Genomic DNA, 14,808 nt, shown 5'->3' on the forward strand with positions numbered 1-14,808 from the left:
ATATCCCGCAATTGGATTGAACCGAGGCCAGACAGACTAGTCTCCCTATACTTCGGGCCTGTGACGCGACTCGCCTGTAAGAACCTGCTTCGTTCGTTTCATTTGGTTTGCACAGCCAGACCAAAATGCCTGCTGTCGAAGAGGCACTACGAAACTCCGAGGCTGTCAGCACTGGCAGCGACCTCCCAGCCCCTCCGTTAAAGACAATGAACGGAAAGACATTCAACGGCCAACCCCCAAAAGGGACGAATGGCGCCACCAACACCAACTGGAGAAGGAGGAGCAAGTACCGTCATGTAGAAGCCTATCATTCAAGAGTGCGGCATTCAAGCCTCAGTCGCGAACCCAACGTCACGGCGAGTTTCCTGGGCTTCCGGAATCTCATGGTTATTGTCCTGGGTTAGGCTCTCATCCTCCACAGGCGTGTTTCCGTGTGTGGCTAATGTGTCGTTCCCGGAACTAGTCGCGATGAACCTCCGGCTGATCATCGAAAACTTCATGAAAGTAAGCCCCAGGTGGGATACAAGATTCATCGATACAAGCCAAGCTAACCACTTGGGATAGTATGGTGTTTTAATCTGCATCAGGTGCCACGACTATCGGAAACAGGATGTCGTGCTCGGGTCAGCTCTCTTTGCACTTGTGCCATTCCATCTTTACGTCTCCTATATTATTGAGCTGGCCGCGGCGAAGCAGGCCAAGCAGATGGTTGGTCGGAAGAAGAAGGACAGCCCAACCGAGGTAAATGAGCGCGAACAACGAATTTTCAAGAACACTTGGTGGATCTCTGCGCTCTTCCACTGTTTAAACACCCTTCTTAGTTTGGGAATTACGAGCTTCGTCGTGTTTTTCTACGTCCACCACCCAGGAATTGGCACTCTTTGCGAGCTTCAGGCTCTTATTGTGTCGTTCAAGATTTGTTCCTATGCGTTCACCAACCGCGACCTCCGAGAGGCATTGCTCAACCCATCTGTCGAGTCCGCCCTCCCGGAAATCTATGCATCCTGCCCATATCCCAATAACATTACCCTTGGGAACTTGGTATACTTCTGGTTCGCACCCACGCTAGTCTACCAGCCGGTGTACCCCAGATCATCGCACATCCGGTGGTCGTTTGTGGCCAAGCGTCTGTTTGAGTTCTTTTGCCTAGCCGTGTTTATCTGGCTTTTGTCGGCTCAGTATGCGGCTCCTGTCCTGCGAAATTCCATCGACAAGATTGCCGTTATGGACATCGCATCTATTCTGGAGCGGGTGATGAAACTCTCGACAATCTCTCTCGTCATTTGGTTGGCAGGGTTCTTTGCGCTCTTCCAAGCACTGCTGAATGCCCTGGCTGAGGTGATGCGGTTTGGGGACCGTGAGTTCTACACTGATTGGTGGAATAGTTCCAGTCTCGGGGTGTACTGGCGGTCTTGGAATCGGCCTGTATACCTCTTCATGAAGAGGCATGTATATTCGCCGCTCGTTGGCCGAGGATGGAGTCCTCTTGCGGCGAGCACAGTTGTCTTCACGCTGTCTGCTGTTCTGCACGAGGTCCTCGTGGGTATTCCGACGCATAATCTGATCGGTATGAGATTCATTCCTGCTGTGGTTTTGGATGAGAACTAACCGAGGCCAGGCGTGGCGTTTGCGGGTATGATGTTTCAACTACCGCTGATCATCATGACCGCCCCCTTGGACAAAGTCCAAGACCCTTTGGGGAGAGTGATTGGCAATTCCATATTCTGGATTAGTTTTTGTCTTGTTGGCCAGCCTCTGGGGGCGTTGCTGTACTTCTTTGCCTGGCAGGCGAAATATGGTACTGTGAGCCGGATGTGAGAGTAGAGAGAGGCACCTTTCACTGTTGACCATAGATGTAAATCAACCACTTCCTTCTGCACGGTAAGCAGAGGGATCGTAACCGTACTCTCCGTGAAAGAACATTCCATGAGGATCCATTGAATTCATCCTGCTGATCTGGCCCTTGCGTCACTGACTAATTCTTCAGTGCTGAATGGCAAGGCAGCAACAATGAGCCACCCGGAGTCGGGTCTGCGAGGATCCGCCAGGATGCTTTAGATCCCGCATCCGGCCGTTCCTATCTCACTTTGGAATCTTCTGAACACACTTTATAATTTATAAGAAGCCACCCCCCACCGAGTCCATTAGTGTCATCTATCCAAGTCCACCCCAGCCATCCTCCACCATGCTTACATTGACTGTTCCCGAGAACTACGGGTATGCGCTAATCCTGCAACCCCTACAACCATCTCAATTTTTGCCGAATACTGACCGCTCTACAGCGCCGTCATCGCCGTCGCCCTGGGCGCAATTCCCGTCCTGGGTTTTATTCATGGCAGCATTGTGACGCGTCTCCGTAAGGGGGCCGAAGTCCCATACCCTCACTGCTATGCGACCGTGGAGCAATGCAAGGCCAATGTACGCCACCCGCTCATGAGCAAGCTGCATCGCGTCGACTGACTAACATTGACTTTCATCTAGCCCAAAGCCGAGCAGTTCAACTGCGCCCAGCGCGCTCACGCCAACTTCCTTGAAAACTCGAGCCAAACTATGCTCTTCATCCTGGCGGCTGGACTGAAGTACCCTCAGCTGGCGACTGGACTGGGAAGCCTGTGGGTTCTGGGCCGTTCCCTGTTCCTCTACGGATACGTATACTCCGGCAAGCCGCGGGGTCGCGGACGAATCTATGGCGGGTTCTACTTGCTTGTGCAGGGGGCTCTTTGGGGATTGACATCATTTGGGGTTGCGAGGGAGCTGATTTCCTACTGAGTCGGGGATTACTCGGTCCTTGCTAGCTGATTGGCAGCGTTGGCCATACATACACATAATCGCCTCTTCTGTAAATTACTACTTAGATCATCTAATATTTGCGGCCGCTATGGTCTGAGGAAAGACAAATGACTTCTTATGGTGGACGTGGTATCTCTTCGGCAAACACTAAAACAGAAAATCTTATTGGAGCTCCGATGGACCTCGGCCGGCAGGGTCACGGTGGCTGACCCCACGGGCCGGAGACGGAACAACCCCTCGCCGGTGTGGCTGGTGCGTGGAGGGGCCCGGTTATGATTTTATTGACTTTCCAGGCCGTGTCGGTAGAGATTCTCAATATCTTTGGTCTTCACCTGATTGTTGAGATCAATCGCAGTCGCTTTATCTGGTAGACTGCCTTTGCTGCTTCCGGACCAATCGATCAGACTTCCTCAGTGAAACCTCCAGATTTACACCCAAACTTGGCCGTCTGCACCCCGCATTCACCCCTCCATCGAAACCATGTCCTCCAAGTCGCAATTGTCTTACAGCGCTCGCGCTAGCAAGCACCCCAATGCTCTGGCCAAGAGGCTGTTTGAGATTGCTGAGGCCAAGAAGACTAACGTCACCGTCTCGGCCGACGTGACCACCACTAAGGACCTTCTAGACCTCGCTGACCGTAGGCCGACCCGATACTCTGCCTCAATATCCTCCATGCAAACTTATTAACGGTGGCTCCGGACTGCAGGTCTCGGTCCCTATATCGCCGTAATCAAAACTCACATCGACATCCTCTCCGATTTCAGTAACGAGACCATCAAGGGACTCAAGGCCCTTGCGGAGAAGCACAACTTTCTTATCTTCGAAGACCGGAAATTCATTGACATCGGCAACACTGTCCAGAAGCAATACCACAGTGGTACTCTTCGGATCTCGGAATGGGCCCACATCATCAACTGCAGCATCCTGCCTGGTGAGGGCATTGTCGAGGCTCTCGCCCAGACTGCGTCTGCGCCGGACTTCCCCTACGGCCCCGAACGCGGCCTCTTGATCTTGGCGGAGATGACCTCCAAGGGTTCTTTGGCCACAGGTCAGTATACTACGTCCTCGGTCGACTATGCCCGGAAATACAAGAACTTCGTCATGGGATTTGTGTCAACTCGCGCTTTGGGCGAGGTGCAATCGGAAGTCAGCTCCCCCTCGGATGAGGAGGACTTTGTGGTCTTTACCACTGGCGTGAACATTTCGTCCAAGGGAGATAAGCTTGGTCAGCAGTATCAGACGCCCGGGTCGGCTATCGGTCGGGGAGCTGATTTCATTATCGCGGGGCGCGGCATCTACGCCGCACCGGACCCGGTGCAGGCGGTGCAACAGTACCGGAAGGAGGGATGGGAGGCGTACCTGGCCCGGACCGGTGCAAACTAAAGATGAAAAGAGGGCAATCATGACGCTTATGGATGATATAGAAATGCAGACTGCCGCGATGAACGTGGACGACTGTCGAGTACAGGTAGCGGTGCATCTTCTGATAGTGAAGTCCTGCCGACTGCGGCATCGGATGTCGAAAGGATATTGATCCTGCAGGTTATGATGGCCGGACAGTCGCTGTGTTGCGTCCATTTGGTGCAGATAAGCTCCGGCATAACTCTTGCGTAGGCCATAGAACAGCCAGCCCGAGCCGAGTGGTGGCTGGCTGATAAGAGTTGGGGATGATAAGCTTAATCGTTGTTGGGAGATAAGCCGTGATGACAGTGGTCCTAGGTACCACTGGATGTGATAACATGGGCCTTCCAGGATCATCAGGATGATGCCTGTATCTGGCCGAGCGCGAAGGATTCGTCGGTATGATTCCGCCTCGATCAATGCCTGATACCCCAATAGCGCGGCCTGTTGTCGCCAGGCATGCATGATATTCATATGCCGGCATCGCTCTATGTGGGCTTGTGGACTCCATGCCATCGCGTGATAAGACGGGTTGGTTCATCCAGCTTCCCACTACTCCGTAATTTCCATCCTGGCCGTATTGCGTATCCTAACTAGTTGAGTTCTCAAGCATCGTTGATGGCTGATGCACGTTGCTCTCGGCTATTCCACCCAATGGATAAGCCCGGGTCCTTGGCCTCCAACAGGGTTCCCCCAACCTTCGCTCGACCGCCTCTCTCCTTCCCCTCATCTCCCTCCCATTCAGGATCCCTCGGCTGAAAGACGTGGCCGCATTGGCTTCCTCGATAAGCTCCTCGTCCGCTACCCCGGACTGATACCAGATAGCATTGCACAGCTGCTTATCGCCGAGGTATGCACACGAAACCCCATTCGGCCGTGCAGATAAAGGGCACGCTTTACTGTGCTTCCGATGGGGTCGGATGACGAGCTGCCAAAGGACATGACCTAAGGGGACCGTGTCTCCTGTGCATGGTTCTTCCCCAGAGGTACTATAACCACTACTTGCCTCCTCACCACCGCATACTGCGACACCCCCTTCCCCCAGGTCTACTCCCCTTCCCCAAGCCAAGGTTCAATATGGCGGAAGAGAAATCTGAGAAAGCTCCACCACAGATGGAGGTGGATGAGGAGAATGGAACCACGAGAGAACTTGATCCGACGCTCGTGAAGCATGCGCAGGATGCTGACGAAGCGCTGGCGGTTTTCCAAGATCTCCATGGTGAAGTCATCACGCTGGATGAGTCGACAAACAAAAGGATTCTTCGAGCGATCGACTGGCACATCATGCCAGTTATGTGCCTTGTCTATGGGATGAACTTCCTGGACAGTTCGTGGTTCCCTCACCAGCTTTCTAAAGCTTTACCCTAACGGTTCGCAGAGACAACTCTGTCCTATGCCAGTATTATGGGGATCAAAAAGGACTTGAACCTCGTAGGCGATGATTACCAATGGTTGGGTAGTCTGTTCTATTTCGGTCGGCACACCTGAACACGTCCAACCCGTCAACGATTATAGTGCGCTGACTGAATGAAGGCTACCTGGCATGGGAGTACCCGACCAACCGACTTCTTCAGAGACTCCCTCTGGGAAAATATTCTGCCACTTGTATTATCATCTGGGGTGCGATCCTGTGCTGCTTTGCTGCCGTCAGTAACTACTCTGGGGCAATTGTCATCCGGTAGATCACCCATCCTCAACCGCATTCATAAGACAATACTAATCAGAGTTCAGCTTTTTCCTCGGTGTCTTTGAAGCCTCTGTCACCCCTGGTTTTGCTCTGATCACCTCGCAGGCGAGTCTTCCCATCATACCCCTCAGACAGCTCTCAACACTACTAACACGTACTAGTGGTACACTAAAGCCGAACAAGGAAGTCGAGTCAACATCTGGTTCAGCTTCAACGGCTGGGGCCAGATTTTCGGTGGTCTGGTAGCCTACGGGATTGCCGTTGGGACGGACCGCCACGGCTCTGCCATCGAGCCCTGGAAGATCATCTTCCTTGTCACAGGGCTTTTAACCGTTTGCCTGGGTGTGCTCTTCCTCTGGATTGTCCCGGACAGCCAGCTCAACGCCCGATGGCTCAAGCATGAAGACCGCGTTCTTGCGCTTGCTCGTGTGCGTGTCAACCAACAGGGAATCGGAAATAAGCACTTTAAGATACACCAGGTGAAGGAGGCCCTTGTGGACCCCATGACTTGGGCTTTCTTTTTCTACGCCCTTATTGCTGACATTCCCAACGGTGGCATTACCAACTTTTTCAGCCAGCTGGTTCGTCCGTCCTCTCAAGTCTCAGCAACAGCATAGCATATCTTTTGCTGACTTAATTCATGTTTTTATAGATCACCAGCTTCGGTTACACAGAAGAACAGAGTCTGCTCTACGGTGTCCCCGGCGGTGCCATCGAAGTCATTTCCCTGGTCGTGAGCGGCTTTCTCGGACAATACACCAACCAGCGACTCCTATGCTGCACAGGTGGTATCATCTTCGGCATTGTGGGCATGATACTCATCGTTGCACTGCCTCTCTCGAATAATGTCGGTCGGTTGATCGGCTTCTACATGACACAAGGGAGCGCCACGCCGTTTGTGGCGCTGCTCGCCATGATCTCGTCGAACGTAGCTGGCTACACGAAGAAGACGACTGTTGCAGCAATTTACTTGATCGGCTATTGTGCAGGAAATATTATCGGTATGTATCTATTCTACTTGTTCCTTCTTTTGGGACTTGGCAACTGACAGGTTTTTGATCCAGGCCCTCAAGTCTTCCGTCCCAAAGATGCACCACGCTATGTTCCCGCGGAGATCACAATTATCGTCTGCTGGGGTGTCTGTCTGTTTATTCTTGCATTCATCTGGTGGTGGTACCGCAAACAAAACGAGAAGAAGGCCCTGGTCCGTGCCAGCCCGGAGTACACACGTATGGAGAACCAAGAGTATGTTGATGCACTTGATTTGGTCGAATCTGCTAATCTAACGGTTGACTTAGGTGGATGGATCTTACTGATTGGGAGAATCACGAACTCGTATATGTTTTGTGATGGCTGTGGCCTCCTAATTTTCTCTCTTGGGCCTGGCGCCTGTAAATGATCATTATGACGACCATGGTGTTGTTGCGTTGCTACTTTTCTGGGAATTTCATGCATAGGGATTATTTCTAGCTTGAGTCTTGTTCTACTCAATGTACTCTGATGTAGAGCATGTCCCACTGTTTACCGCTTGGTGCAGACTTTATCTTCCACCAGCTATATGCGATACAAGTACATAGTAGCAGTAATAGGATGCTTGAATCCAGAACGTCAATCGGTAGCTTTGCCTTGGAGTCAAACTCGACACTCGGAGTAACAAACACATTGCAGCGTGTGTACTGTCACTACTGTGTAGCTGTCAGGCGGGACTGCGGGGTGGGGGCGGTGGGGCCAGCTCCACAGGCACGATACACGGTAGGACAGTAGGTATTGTGTAGCTCCTGCTTCTCTTCATGCTCTTTACCATCAGAGCTGATCCTTGCCCATGACGATCATTGATTGAGACACTTGAGACATCACATCTCCCTATTATTACCTCAGCCCCCCCCCCCCCCCCCCGAGAAAATCAGATTACCAGCACCATGGTTTGAACTGGCGATCCCAACAGTCGTGGGCAGCCGGTTCGTTGGTCCGCCGACCCACTCACTACAGCATGGAAGCAGGAGTCCTGTGGCAATCGATATCAGAACCATCTGCTTGGACAGAGAAATCACAAGCACTGACGTATGTGGTTGCTGATGGTGTATACCATCGACTGTATGTGTCCTTTGCTGATGAGGTAACAAGACAGCCACTGACGCGGGATGGAAAAGTGAAATATCACCCGGGATACGATGCGGTATAGCCAGGGAACCACGCCCAAGCGGTACAGACGGGAAATACTCATGACATTTAGATGCTATAAAAACGCCGAAGGTAGTCCTGGGACAGGACATACGATGAGTATTATCAAGGATGATTTCATGCGTTTCTACCTTTTTCTCTTGATTTGGCCTACGATCAACACCGTTGATAAAGTGACATGGCTCCAGGAACGAGACCCCGAAATGGAGAAGGAGCGAGACAGGAGAATCAACCGAAGATCGGACGCCCCCGCAAGTACCATACCAAGGAGGAGGCGGACTCAGCTCGTCGGCGTCTCGCACGGGATCTCTATCATCGTCGGAAGAGCAAGGCTGATAATCCAACCGCCAGAAGGATCCGCTTTGATACGGTCTTGAGGCCGCAAGATTTTGAAGGTGCTGTTCCATCTTCACCTCCTAGTACTCCAATGAAGCGTTGGAACGACAAGAAGGTAAGCCGCACATTAAATGTCCCGGTTGATGCGCAGTAACAAGTCTGTTCCAAGCCACACGATGCGAGCCGGAATGGCCTCGACTCTTCCGCACATCCTTCCGCTCAACCCGGAACCAACAGCCGCAATGTCAACCCACCACCACCATCAGTACGAAACTGCCAGTGCCGAGTCAACATGATGCTCCAAGTATCTAGGCTCGAATGCGCGATACGGGAAATGGCCATACTGCAACTCGATAAGATGGTCAAGGCGACGGGGGATGTGATTCGGAGCTGTCAACAGTCAACTCGCTGTGGGTGTTATGTGGGCCCGGTGGACTTGGTCTGCATCATGAGCGTCTTTGAGCAGACGGCTTCTTGCTTTGACTATATTGCAAAATCTGGCTTCGATGGGAATGGCAAGGTGGGAACCAAAAACTTGTGCTTTTCGGTTGCTAACAGCGTTTCTCTGTAACAGATGCTAGTTTTAGATCTCATCAGACAGTCCAATACACTGATGGACTCGGTGGACGCTCTTGCACAGAAGATGATGGCGCCATCGAGACAGAAGGATCCGGGGATCAAAGCTATGGACCGATCCCCAGTGTGTTTAAATCAACTCAACCTAACTTATGTACGAGAGGCTATTGCAACATTTAAAGAACTTTTTGGATTTATTACCAAAGTCCATGGGGAGATTTGATACCGGGATATCAAAGTATCGTCCTCTCTCTGTCGCTATCGAGCCCTCGTTGGCACCAGGATATAATCTCTGATGAGATGAGGTAGCTTTATGCCTCGATTCTTGCACAATCGATGCCATCCAAGTAAATAACACGTGTGGATGCGTATCAGAGAAAACCTACACAATTCGAGGTTGGAAGGTACTGGAAATGCCAGCCTTCAGGATGGGGAGGAGTTTCGCGATCAGAGTAAATTGAGCGAAATGGTCGATATGGAAATAATTCTCGACTGTGTCATTTGTAAGGTCCTTTGGGACCTCGCATACTCCTGGGATAATTAGTGAATGGCGTGCTGGTAAGATGCGGTATACTAACCAGCGTAACTCATTAGTATGTTAAGTGCCACCCAATTGTTGAACCTCCCCCAAGACTTTCCAGCCACTCTACGAGCACTAGACGCTTCTTCTAAATCTGGCTCGTAGTGCTCACAGTGGGTTTTCAGATCCACTACGTATCCCCATAGGATCATTCTCCGACGTTGCTGGTGATCTCACGGCCTGACTTTCGACTAGGCTCTCCCGGTCCCGGTCCCAGGAACAAACAAGCACCCCTCTCACAAAGAGCCCGGCGAATTTATACTTTCCCCCGATATATCTTGCCGTTCAAGAGGGGGTAGGAGAGAGGGAAACATCCTCAGATAGAGTAGATTGCTGCTCAACAGGTCGACGTGATTTCAACTCTTCCCGTCTCCTCGCTCTCCTCGCTCTATCTCGTTGCTTAAATTCTTCCTCCTGGGCTATTGGCTCTCGAGCAAGTAGTGTTCGAACCCGCACATACTGCTTCTTGAATTCCTCCCAATCATTCCCTGCTTCATCAATGGGTCGTTCGGGGTCCTCCATCCGCTGCTTATAACGCAAGAGTCTCTGCGTCAGCTGTGGATTGATCTAGATCCAACCAATTAGCCACTTACTTTATTTTTTTTTCTATACCGTCAAACAAAATACCCACTTACCGGAGTACACGTATTCCGTTGCCTCGAACAATATTCGCATTTCTTTCTTTTCGCTCTATCAAAGACACAGTCTGGGATGTCATCCTGGGTTCGAATTCGTTTCATCCACATATTGAAACAACGGGTGCAGACCGTCGTTATTTCCATATCCCCAGCTATGCTCTTGGGTCTGTCTTCAATTGGAGTAAACCACTCCGCTGTCGGTGTCTGGGACCAGGGATCCCGAGGCGCGGGGGTTGATGTCCGTGGCGGTGGATGGTTTTCTTGTCCTGCGACTCCCTCGCTCTGCTGTCCGTGGTCGTATCCCTCCTGTGGCTGCTGGGTTTCGGGAATGGTGCTTGAGATCTGCGCGGGTTCTTGTCTAGCAGTCCTAGAAGCCAGACGGTCCATCGCTTGCACCACCTTTCCTATAGTGCCTATGAAAGACGCATCTCCCGCAGGTGCTATCTCGGTTGCTACTGGTGGTACTGCTGCCTGTGAAATCATCTCCCTGATCCCGGGCATTGAGGGCGGAGGCCCTCCTTCAGTGTACAAGATTAGTCGGAGCATCCGATGCATGGCCTGTTGCATGTGCTGCATGGCTTGGTTGGAGCTTTTCATGGCCTGCTGGGTGTGTTGCATGGCTTGGTTGGAGAGTTGCATAGCTTGGTTGGAGAGTTGCATGGCCTGCTGGGTGTCCTCCATGATCCGTTGCACTATTCCACGTCGTGGGTCCCGGTTCTCCATTTTGTTATAGTGGTACAGTCTTCCTGGCTCGGCTTGCGATTGTCCGTGGCTTGGGGGGTAGAGGCTAGAGAGCTACTTAGCCACTCCATACGCCGCCGGGACATACAGCCATCTGCCATACAGCCATGCGTACTGCGCTTTCTCTCACCGCCGTACTACACCGCCTTTGATTTTGCCCTCCTACTCCGTACAATTACATACTGTGTACTACTTAAGATAATCATGTCCATTCAGATATAACAGACGTCCATCATCTTCCCTTCTAATATCCACCCGCAGCATGTCCTGCAATTTCCGTCCTCCCCTTGTCTTCTCTCATCCTTTCCCAATCTCAGTCTCCGGCGTGCATGGTCATCGTTAAATGATGTGAAAGGAAATACTAAATATAACGCCCGACTAATGTCAGTATCATGTATCTAATCTGATTCGAAGGCTGCAAGAAACGTACCAACAAACGGCACACAACCGTCTATGTCCCAGGCCCGTCCCTACCACCCAACCGGGGCCTGTGTCGTGTTTGGGGATACTGGTCAAATGTCAGCATCACTACTGACAATTGCATCGAATAGATATAGCTTACCCGAAGGTGGAAGGCGCGTGGGAAGTTGTCTACAGTGAGTATCCCAGGCTGGGTCCCTACCATCCAGTCGAGGCTTGTGTCGCGTGTGGAAAAACTTGCCTCAACGAGCGCGTGTCCTGTGTCTAGCCTTGACTCAAACTTATCAGTATCTCTACCAATATTGTGTGGAGCGATATCACTTACCGCAAAAGAAAGTGGCGTGTAAAGTGTCTATAGTCTATGTCCTAGGCCTGCTGCGTATGGGAAGTTTGTCGTAATGAGCACGTGTCGAATGTCGAGTATCTTTTTTTTTTTTTTTCCAATATGAGAACGTCAGCATAGCTATCAAAGTATTGCATAGAGCAGATGCTACTCACCTACCGGGGAATGGGCACTATGGGGGATATGGCGTAATGGCGAATGGATCGTGCAAAGTCGCCCCAGGCCCGCCCTACCACCCTTCCGAGGCCTGGTGTCGGTATGATGCTCGCCTCAATGAGCCGCGTGTCGAATGTATAATGAACAAGTCAGAGTGTACAGCAGAGTATAGAGCAAATATTACCTACCGAGAGGAGAATGGGGCGGTTAAAATGGAGCGTGCAAAGTTGTGTACTTTCCATGTCCCGACCCGTGTTGGTATGGGACGACTTACCTTCACGGCTTGTGTTAGGTCTTTAGTATCAGACTGTGAGCATATCGACCAAGTCATATGAGGCTTATACAGCACTTACCAAGCTAGAAAGGCAGTCTATGTGCCAAACCCGTCCCTTCACCCATGCGAGACCTGGTTGATATGGCCTCAACAAACCGTGTCTTGGGTATCTGATAGTACATAGAGAAAGTATCGTAGCAGAACCTTCCCACTGCGAGAAGGAGTGACAAAAACAGGGTGCGAAGCTTGCAGAATCTTTTGTCCATCTATATGTATCCCAGGCCCATCCTATCGCCCCTTTGAGGCCTGTGGCTTCGGTGTGGACGGGTTTGCCTCAATCGATTATGTATTGTAGACCTATTCACAACAGGCAATAAGTATTTCAATCAAGTAGTCTCGACACTTGGATGTACTTACCTACAGGAGAATGGCGCGTTCAGAGTCGTCTATATCCCAAGCCCGCCCTACCTCCCAACCGGGGCTTGGTCGAAGTTGGCGTGTTGTTGGCCCCTATTCTGTTAGTAGTTACACAACAACCACCTATTTATTTTCTGGGATGATATATTTACTTGAAAGGTTCGAAGACGATTCCGAAGCTGGTCGTGGTCGTAGGTTGTCGTGAGTCGCCAGACAGTGTCCTCCTTTATCGATCACTAGCCGTGTCGTCTTCCGTAACCGTTGTAGTCGTTGCCCTATATGCCGAAGTCGAACTATCCAAATCTCACGGTGTCGTCGAGGTCGTTAAGTCGTGAGGTGGTGTCCCAGAACCAGGTCAACTATAGGCCTTTCGGAAAGCGTGTCGGTACAACTAAGCCCAAATGTTAGTATAGTCACAATATGATACGTCTTGTCGTGTCCTAGTCGATTGTGTCGAGCCTCGAGTCGGTTGTTGATCCCAAAACAATCCCAACCAATTGTCGTTTCCACTGTTGAGTTTCGAACCGGCTGTTGAACCCTCGTCTGTCAATCTGTCCCAAGTCGAGTTTCCCTTTCCACAGTCGAGTCCCCGTTCCCAAGTCGAGTTTGCCTTCCCCCAAGTCGAGTTTCCCTTTCCCAGTCGAGTCCCCGTTCCCAAGTCGAGTTTCCCTTTCTATAGTCGAGCCCCCTCCCCCCCCCCCCCCCCAAGTCGTAAGCGTAGTCGTGTCCAGGCCCGCCCTACCACCCACCATGAGCTTGTTCAAAAAACATAGCTAATTTTCCATTAGCATACCTAAAACAAGAAAGACAATAAGAGAACAGCTTGTATGAAGCTTTAGCCAAAAGGGTAATCAAGAAAAGCACGTAGCAGAAGAGGGTGTGAAAATGCGGTAAGCAAAAGTGATCGAATGTCTGTTGTCATAAGCTAAGCCAACAAGTCAGTCGCTATTTTTATAAGTCAACATCGAGCCACTTGCCTGTCTTCGATAAGTGGCCGACTCGGACCAGCCACTCATCCAAGAGAATAAGCAGCTCGATGCCACGGCGTATACCAAAGAAGAAAAACAAAACACCTTCAAAAGTCATGGTCGGGTATATCAAACAATTAGCCACAGCTCCCATACATCAATCAACTAATGCACTTACCATGTTTTGGAAGTTATAAATCCAACACTGCAGCTCAACTAATATCTGCTTGGTGGAAGCTACGCAAAGAAGTCAGCCAAGTTCTCAAGGAAGGAGTCTATATTAGCCCACTTGTAAGATTGTGAATCGAAAGACTGGCGTGTGTCCGATGTCCCAGGCCCGTCCCTACCACCCTCCAAAACCTGTCGTTGTTTGATATCCTAATAAACGTCAGCTATGCCCAAACAGTCAGTTCATAGACTCTGAGTCCACAGTGTCCGACCAACCAATCACGAACCAGCCTGTCAACCAAAGCGCCAACCACCCAACCAACATTATACATCGAAAGTCTGGCGCGTGTCCGATGTCCCAGATCCGTCCCTGCCACCCTCCAAAGCCTGGTGAAATAACCCTGTAGTTGTCAGCATGCGTTCATAATCACCAGGTCAGATCAAACCACTTTCCATTTACACAATGTTGAATGCAACCACACACGCATGTGAGGTTGAAACCCACCCTCCAACCACAGTCTGTTCCGTTCAATGTCCTAAAACAGGTCAGCCATAATCAAACGGTCAGTTCAAAGATACACTACATTTTCCAACCAACCACCAAAAAGACCAGCCCAGGCCCGTCCCTACCACCCTCCGAGGCCTGTCGTCGTTTGATATCCTACTACAAGTCAGCCATGCTCAAACAGTCAGTTCGAAGATACTCTACATCATCCAACCAACCACCAAACAGACCAGCCAGCCACCATGTCCCAGGCCCGTCCCTACCACCCTCCAAGGCCTGTTGTTGTTCGATATCCTAATACAATGTTAGCCATGCTCAGTCAGTCAGTTGAATGGGTACTTCGCATTATCTGACCAACCAACCCACTATCCAACCAGGCAGCCAAGAACCAACCAGCTAACCAAAGTACCAACCAACTAACCAAAAGTACCAACCAACTAACCAAAAGTACCAACCACCCAACCGCATCCTCCTGCTTAGATTATAAACGTTAGCTATCTACCAGAACGCAAGTCGATATCAAGCTACCCACTTGTTTGATTGTTAAGTTGCTCCAACACAGACAGCACACAACCGTCTGATCCAATCGAAGAAAGGCACGCCACTATAAAAGACAACCTCGTCAGT

The 14,808-nt window shown here is 50.9% G+C and overlaps 7 protein-coding genes across 7 annotated transcripts; 6 read left to right on the forward strand and 1 right to left on the reverse strand.

Moving 5' to 3' along the window:
* Positions 1 to 125: 125 nt before the first annotated feature.
* BO94DRAFT_554798 (putative diacylglycerol O-acyltransferase (DgaT)) lies at positions 126 to 1,818 on the forward strand (the record flags this gene model as incomplete). The annotated part of the gene is made up of 4 exons (XM_025613741.1): positions 126 to 399; positions 422 to 504; positions 565 to 1,567; positions 1,619 to 1,818. The coding sequence occupies 4 exons, from the start codon at positions 126 to 128 to the stop codon at positions 1,816 to 1,818; spliced, it is 1,560 nt and encodes a 519-aa protein (XP_025470042.1).
* A 344-nt stretch (positions 1,819 to 2,162) lies between these two features.
* Positions 2,163 to 2,769, forward strand: BO94DRAFT_573430 (MAPEG family protein; the record flags this gene model as incomplete). Its single annotated transcript, XM_025614969.1, has 3 exons — positions 2,163 to 2,217; positions 2,283 to 2,418; positions 2,482 to 2,769. Exons 1-3 carry the CDS (start codon positions 2,186 to 2,188, stop codon positions 2,767 to 2,769), a joined length of 456 nt encoding a protein of 151 aa, XP_025470043.1. The 5' UTR covers positions 2,163 to 2,185.
* Positions 2,770 to 3,270: 501 nt separating this feature from the next.
* Positions 3,271 to 4,173, forward strand: pyrG (orotidine-5'-phosphate decarboxylase pyrG; the record flags this gene model as incomplete). Its single annotated transcript, XM_025615564.1, has 2 exons — positions 3,271 to 3,427; positions 3,497 to 4,173. 2 exons carry the CDS (start codon positions 3,271 to 3,273, stop codon positions 4,171 to 4,173), a joined length of 834 nt encoding a protein of 277 aa, XP_025470044.1.
* Positions 4,174 to 4,797: 624 nt separating this feature from the next.
* BO94DRAFT_533010 (allantoate permease family MFS transporter) lies at positions 4,798 to 7,485 on the forward strand. Its single transcript, XM_025611251.1, has 8 exons — positions 4,798 to 5,518; positions 5,570 to 5,665; positions 5,725 to 5,869; positions 5,923 to 5,983; positions 6,040 to 6,459; positions 6,531 to 6,879; positions 6,943 to 7,123; positions 7,177 to 7,485. The coding sequence occupies exons 1-8, from the start codon at positions 5,269 to 5,271 to the stop codon at positions 7,226 to 7,228; spliced, it is 1,554 nt and encodes a 517-aa protein (XP_025470045.1). The 5' UTR covers positions 4,798 to 5,268; the 3' UTR covers positions 7,229 to 7,485.
* A 322-nt stretch (positions 7,486 to 7,807) lies between these two features.
* On the forward strand, positions 7,808 to 9,540 carry BO94DRAFT_622425 (uncharacterized protein). The gene is made up of 4 exons (XM_025617081.1): positions 7,808 to 7,972; positions 8,029 to 8,510; positions 8,565 to 8,915; positions 8,970 to 9,540. Exons 2-4 carry the CDS (start codon positions 8,238 to 8,240, stop codon positions 9,192 to 9,194), a joined length of 849 nt encoding a protein of 282 aa, XP_025470046.1. The 5' UTR covers positions 7,808 to 7,972; positions 8,029 to 8,237; the 3' UTR covers positions 9,195 to 9,540.
* A 296-nt stretch (positions 9,541 to 9,836) lies between these two features.
* On the reverse strand, positions 9,837 to 10,912 carry BO94DRAFT_544311 (uncharacterized protein; the record flags this gene model as incomplete). Its single annotated transcript, XM_025613173.1, has 2 exons — positions 9,837 to 10,118; positions 10,187 to 10,912. The coding sequence occupies 2 exons, from the start codon at positions 10,910 to 10,912 to the stop codon at positions 9,837 to 9,839; spliced, it is 1,008 nt and encodes a 335-aa protein (XP_025470047.1).
* Positions 10,913 to 11,660: 748 nt separating this feature from the next.
* On the forward strand, positions 11,661 to 12,365 carry BO94DRAFT_368057 (uncharacterized protein). Its single transcript, XM_025607197.1, has 4 exons — positions 11,661 to 11,789; positions 11,845 to 11,986; positions 12,038 to 12,136; positions 12,207 to 12,365. Exons 1-4 carry the CDS (start codon positions 11,749 to 11,751, stop codon positions 12,261 to 12,263), a joined length of 339 nt encoding a protein of 112 aa, XP_025470048.1. The 5' UTR covers positions 11,661 to 11,748; the 3' UTR covers positions 12,264 to 12,365.
* Positions 12,366 to 14,808: the final 2,443 nt, after the last annotated feature.

The sequence above is a fragment of the Aspergillus sclerotioniger genome (genome assembly GCF_003184525.1).
Source record: "Aspergillus sclerotioniger CBS 115572 chromosome Unknown BO94scaffold_7, whole genome shotgun sequence".
In the NCBI taxonomy this organism is placed as follows: Eukaryota; Fungi; Ascomycota; class Eurotiomycetes; order Eurotiales; family Aspergillaceae; genus Aspergillus; species Aspergillus sclerotioniger.

Excerpts from the sequence above, each read along its gene's own strand:
- BO94DRAFT_533010 (XM_025611251.1), top strand. The coding sequence starts at position 5,269 with ATGGCGGAAGAGAAATCTGAGAAAGCTCCACCACAGATGGAGGTGGAT. Across the intron at positions 5,519-5,569 it reads TGGGATGAACTTCCTGGACA|AGACAACTCTGTCCTATGCC; the intron begins GTTCGTGGTTCC and ends AACGGTTCGCAG. Across the intron at positions 6,880-6,942 it reads TTGTGCAGGAAATATTATCG|GCCCTCAAGTCTTCCGTCCC; the intron begins GTATGTATCTAT and ends TTTTTGATCCAG.
- BO94DRAFT_622425 (XM_025617081.1), top strand. The coding sequence starts at position 8,238 with ATGGCTCCAGGAACGAGACCCCGAAATGGAGAAGGAGCGAGACAGGAG. Across the intron at positions 8,511-8,564 it reads AGCGTTGGAACGACAAGAAG|CCACACGATGCGAGCCGGAA; the intron begins GTAAGCCGCACA and ends GTCTGTTCCAAG. Across the intron at positions 8,916-8,969 it reads GCTTCGATGGGAATGGCAAG|ATGCTAGTTTTAGATCTCAT; the intron begins GTGGGAACCAAA and ends TCTCTGTAACAG.
- BO94DRAFT_368057 (XM_025607197.1), top strand. The coding sequence starts at position 11,749 with ATGAGCACGTGTCGAATGTCGAGTATCTTTTTTTTTTTTTT. Across the intron at positions 11,987-12,037 it reads ATGAGCCGCGTGTCGAATGT|CGAGAGGAGAATGGGGCGGT; the intron begins ATAATGAACAAG and ends AATATTACCTAC. Across the intron at positions 12,137-12,206 it reads GACTTACCTTCACGGCTTGT|CTAGAAAGGCAGTCTATGTG; the intron begins GTTAGGTCTTTA and ends GCACTTACCAAG.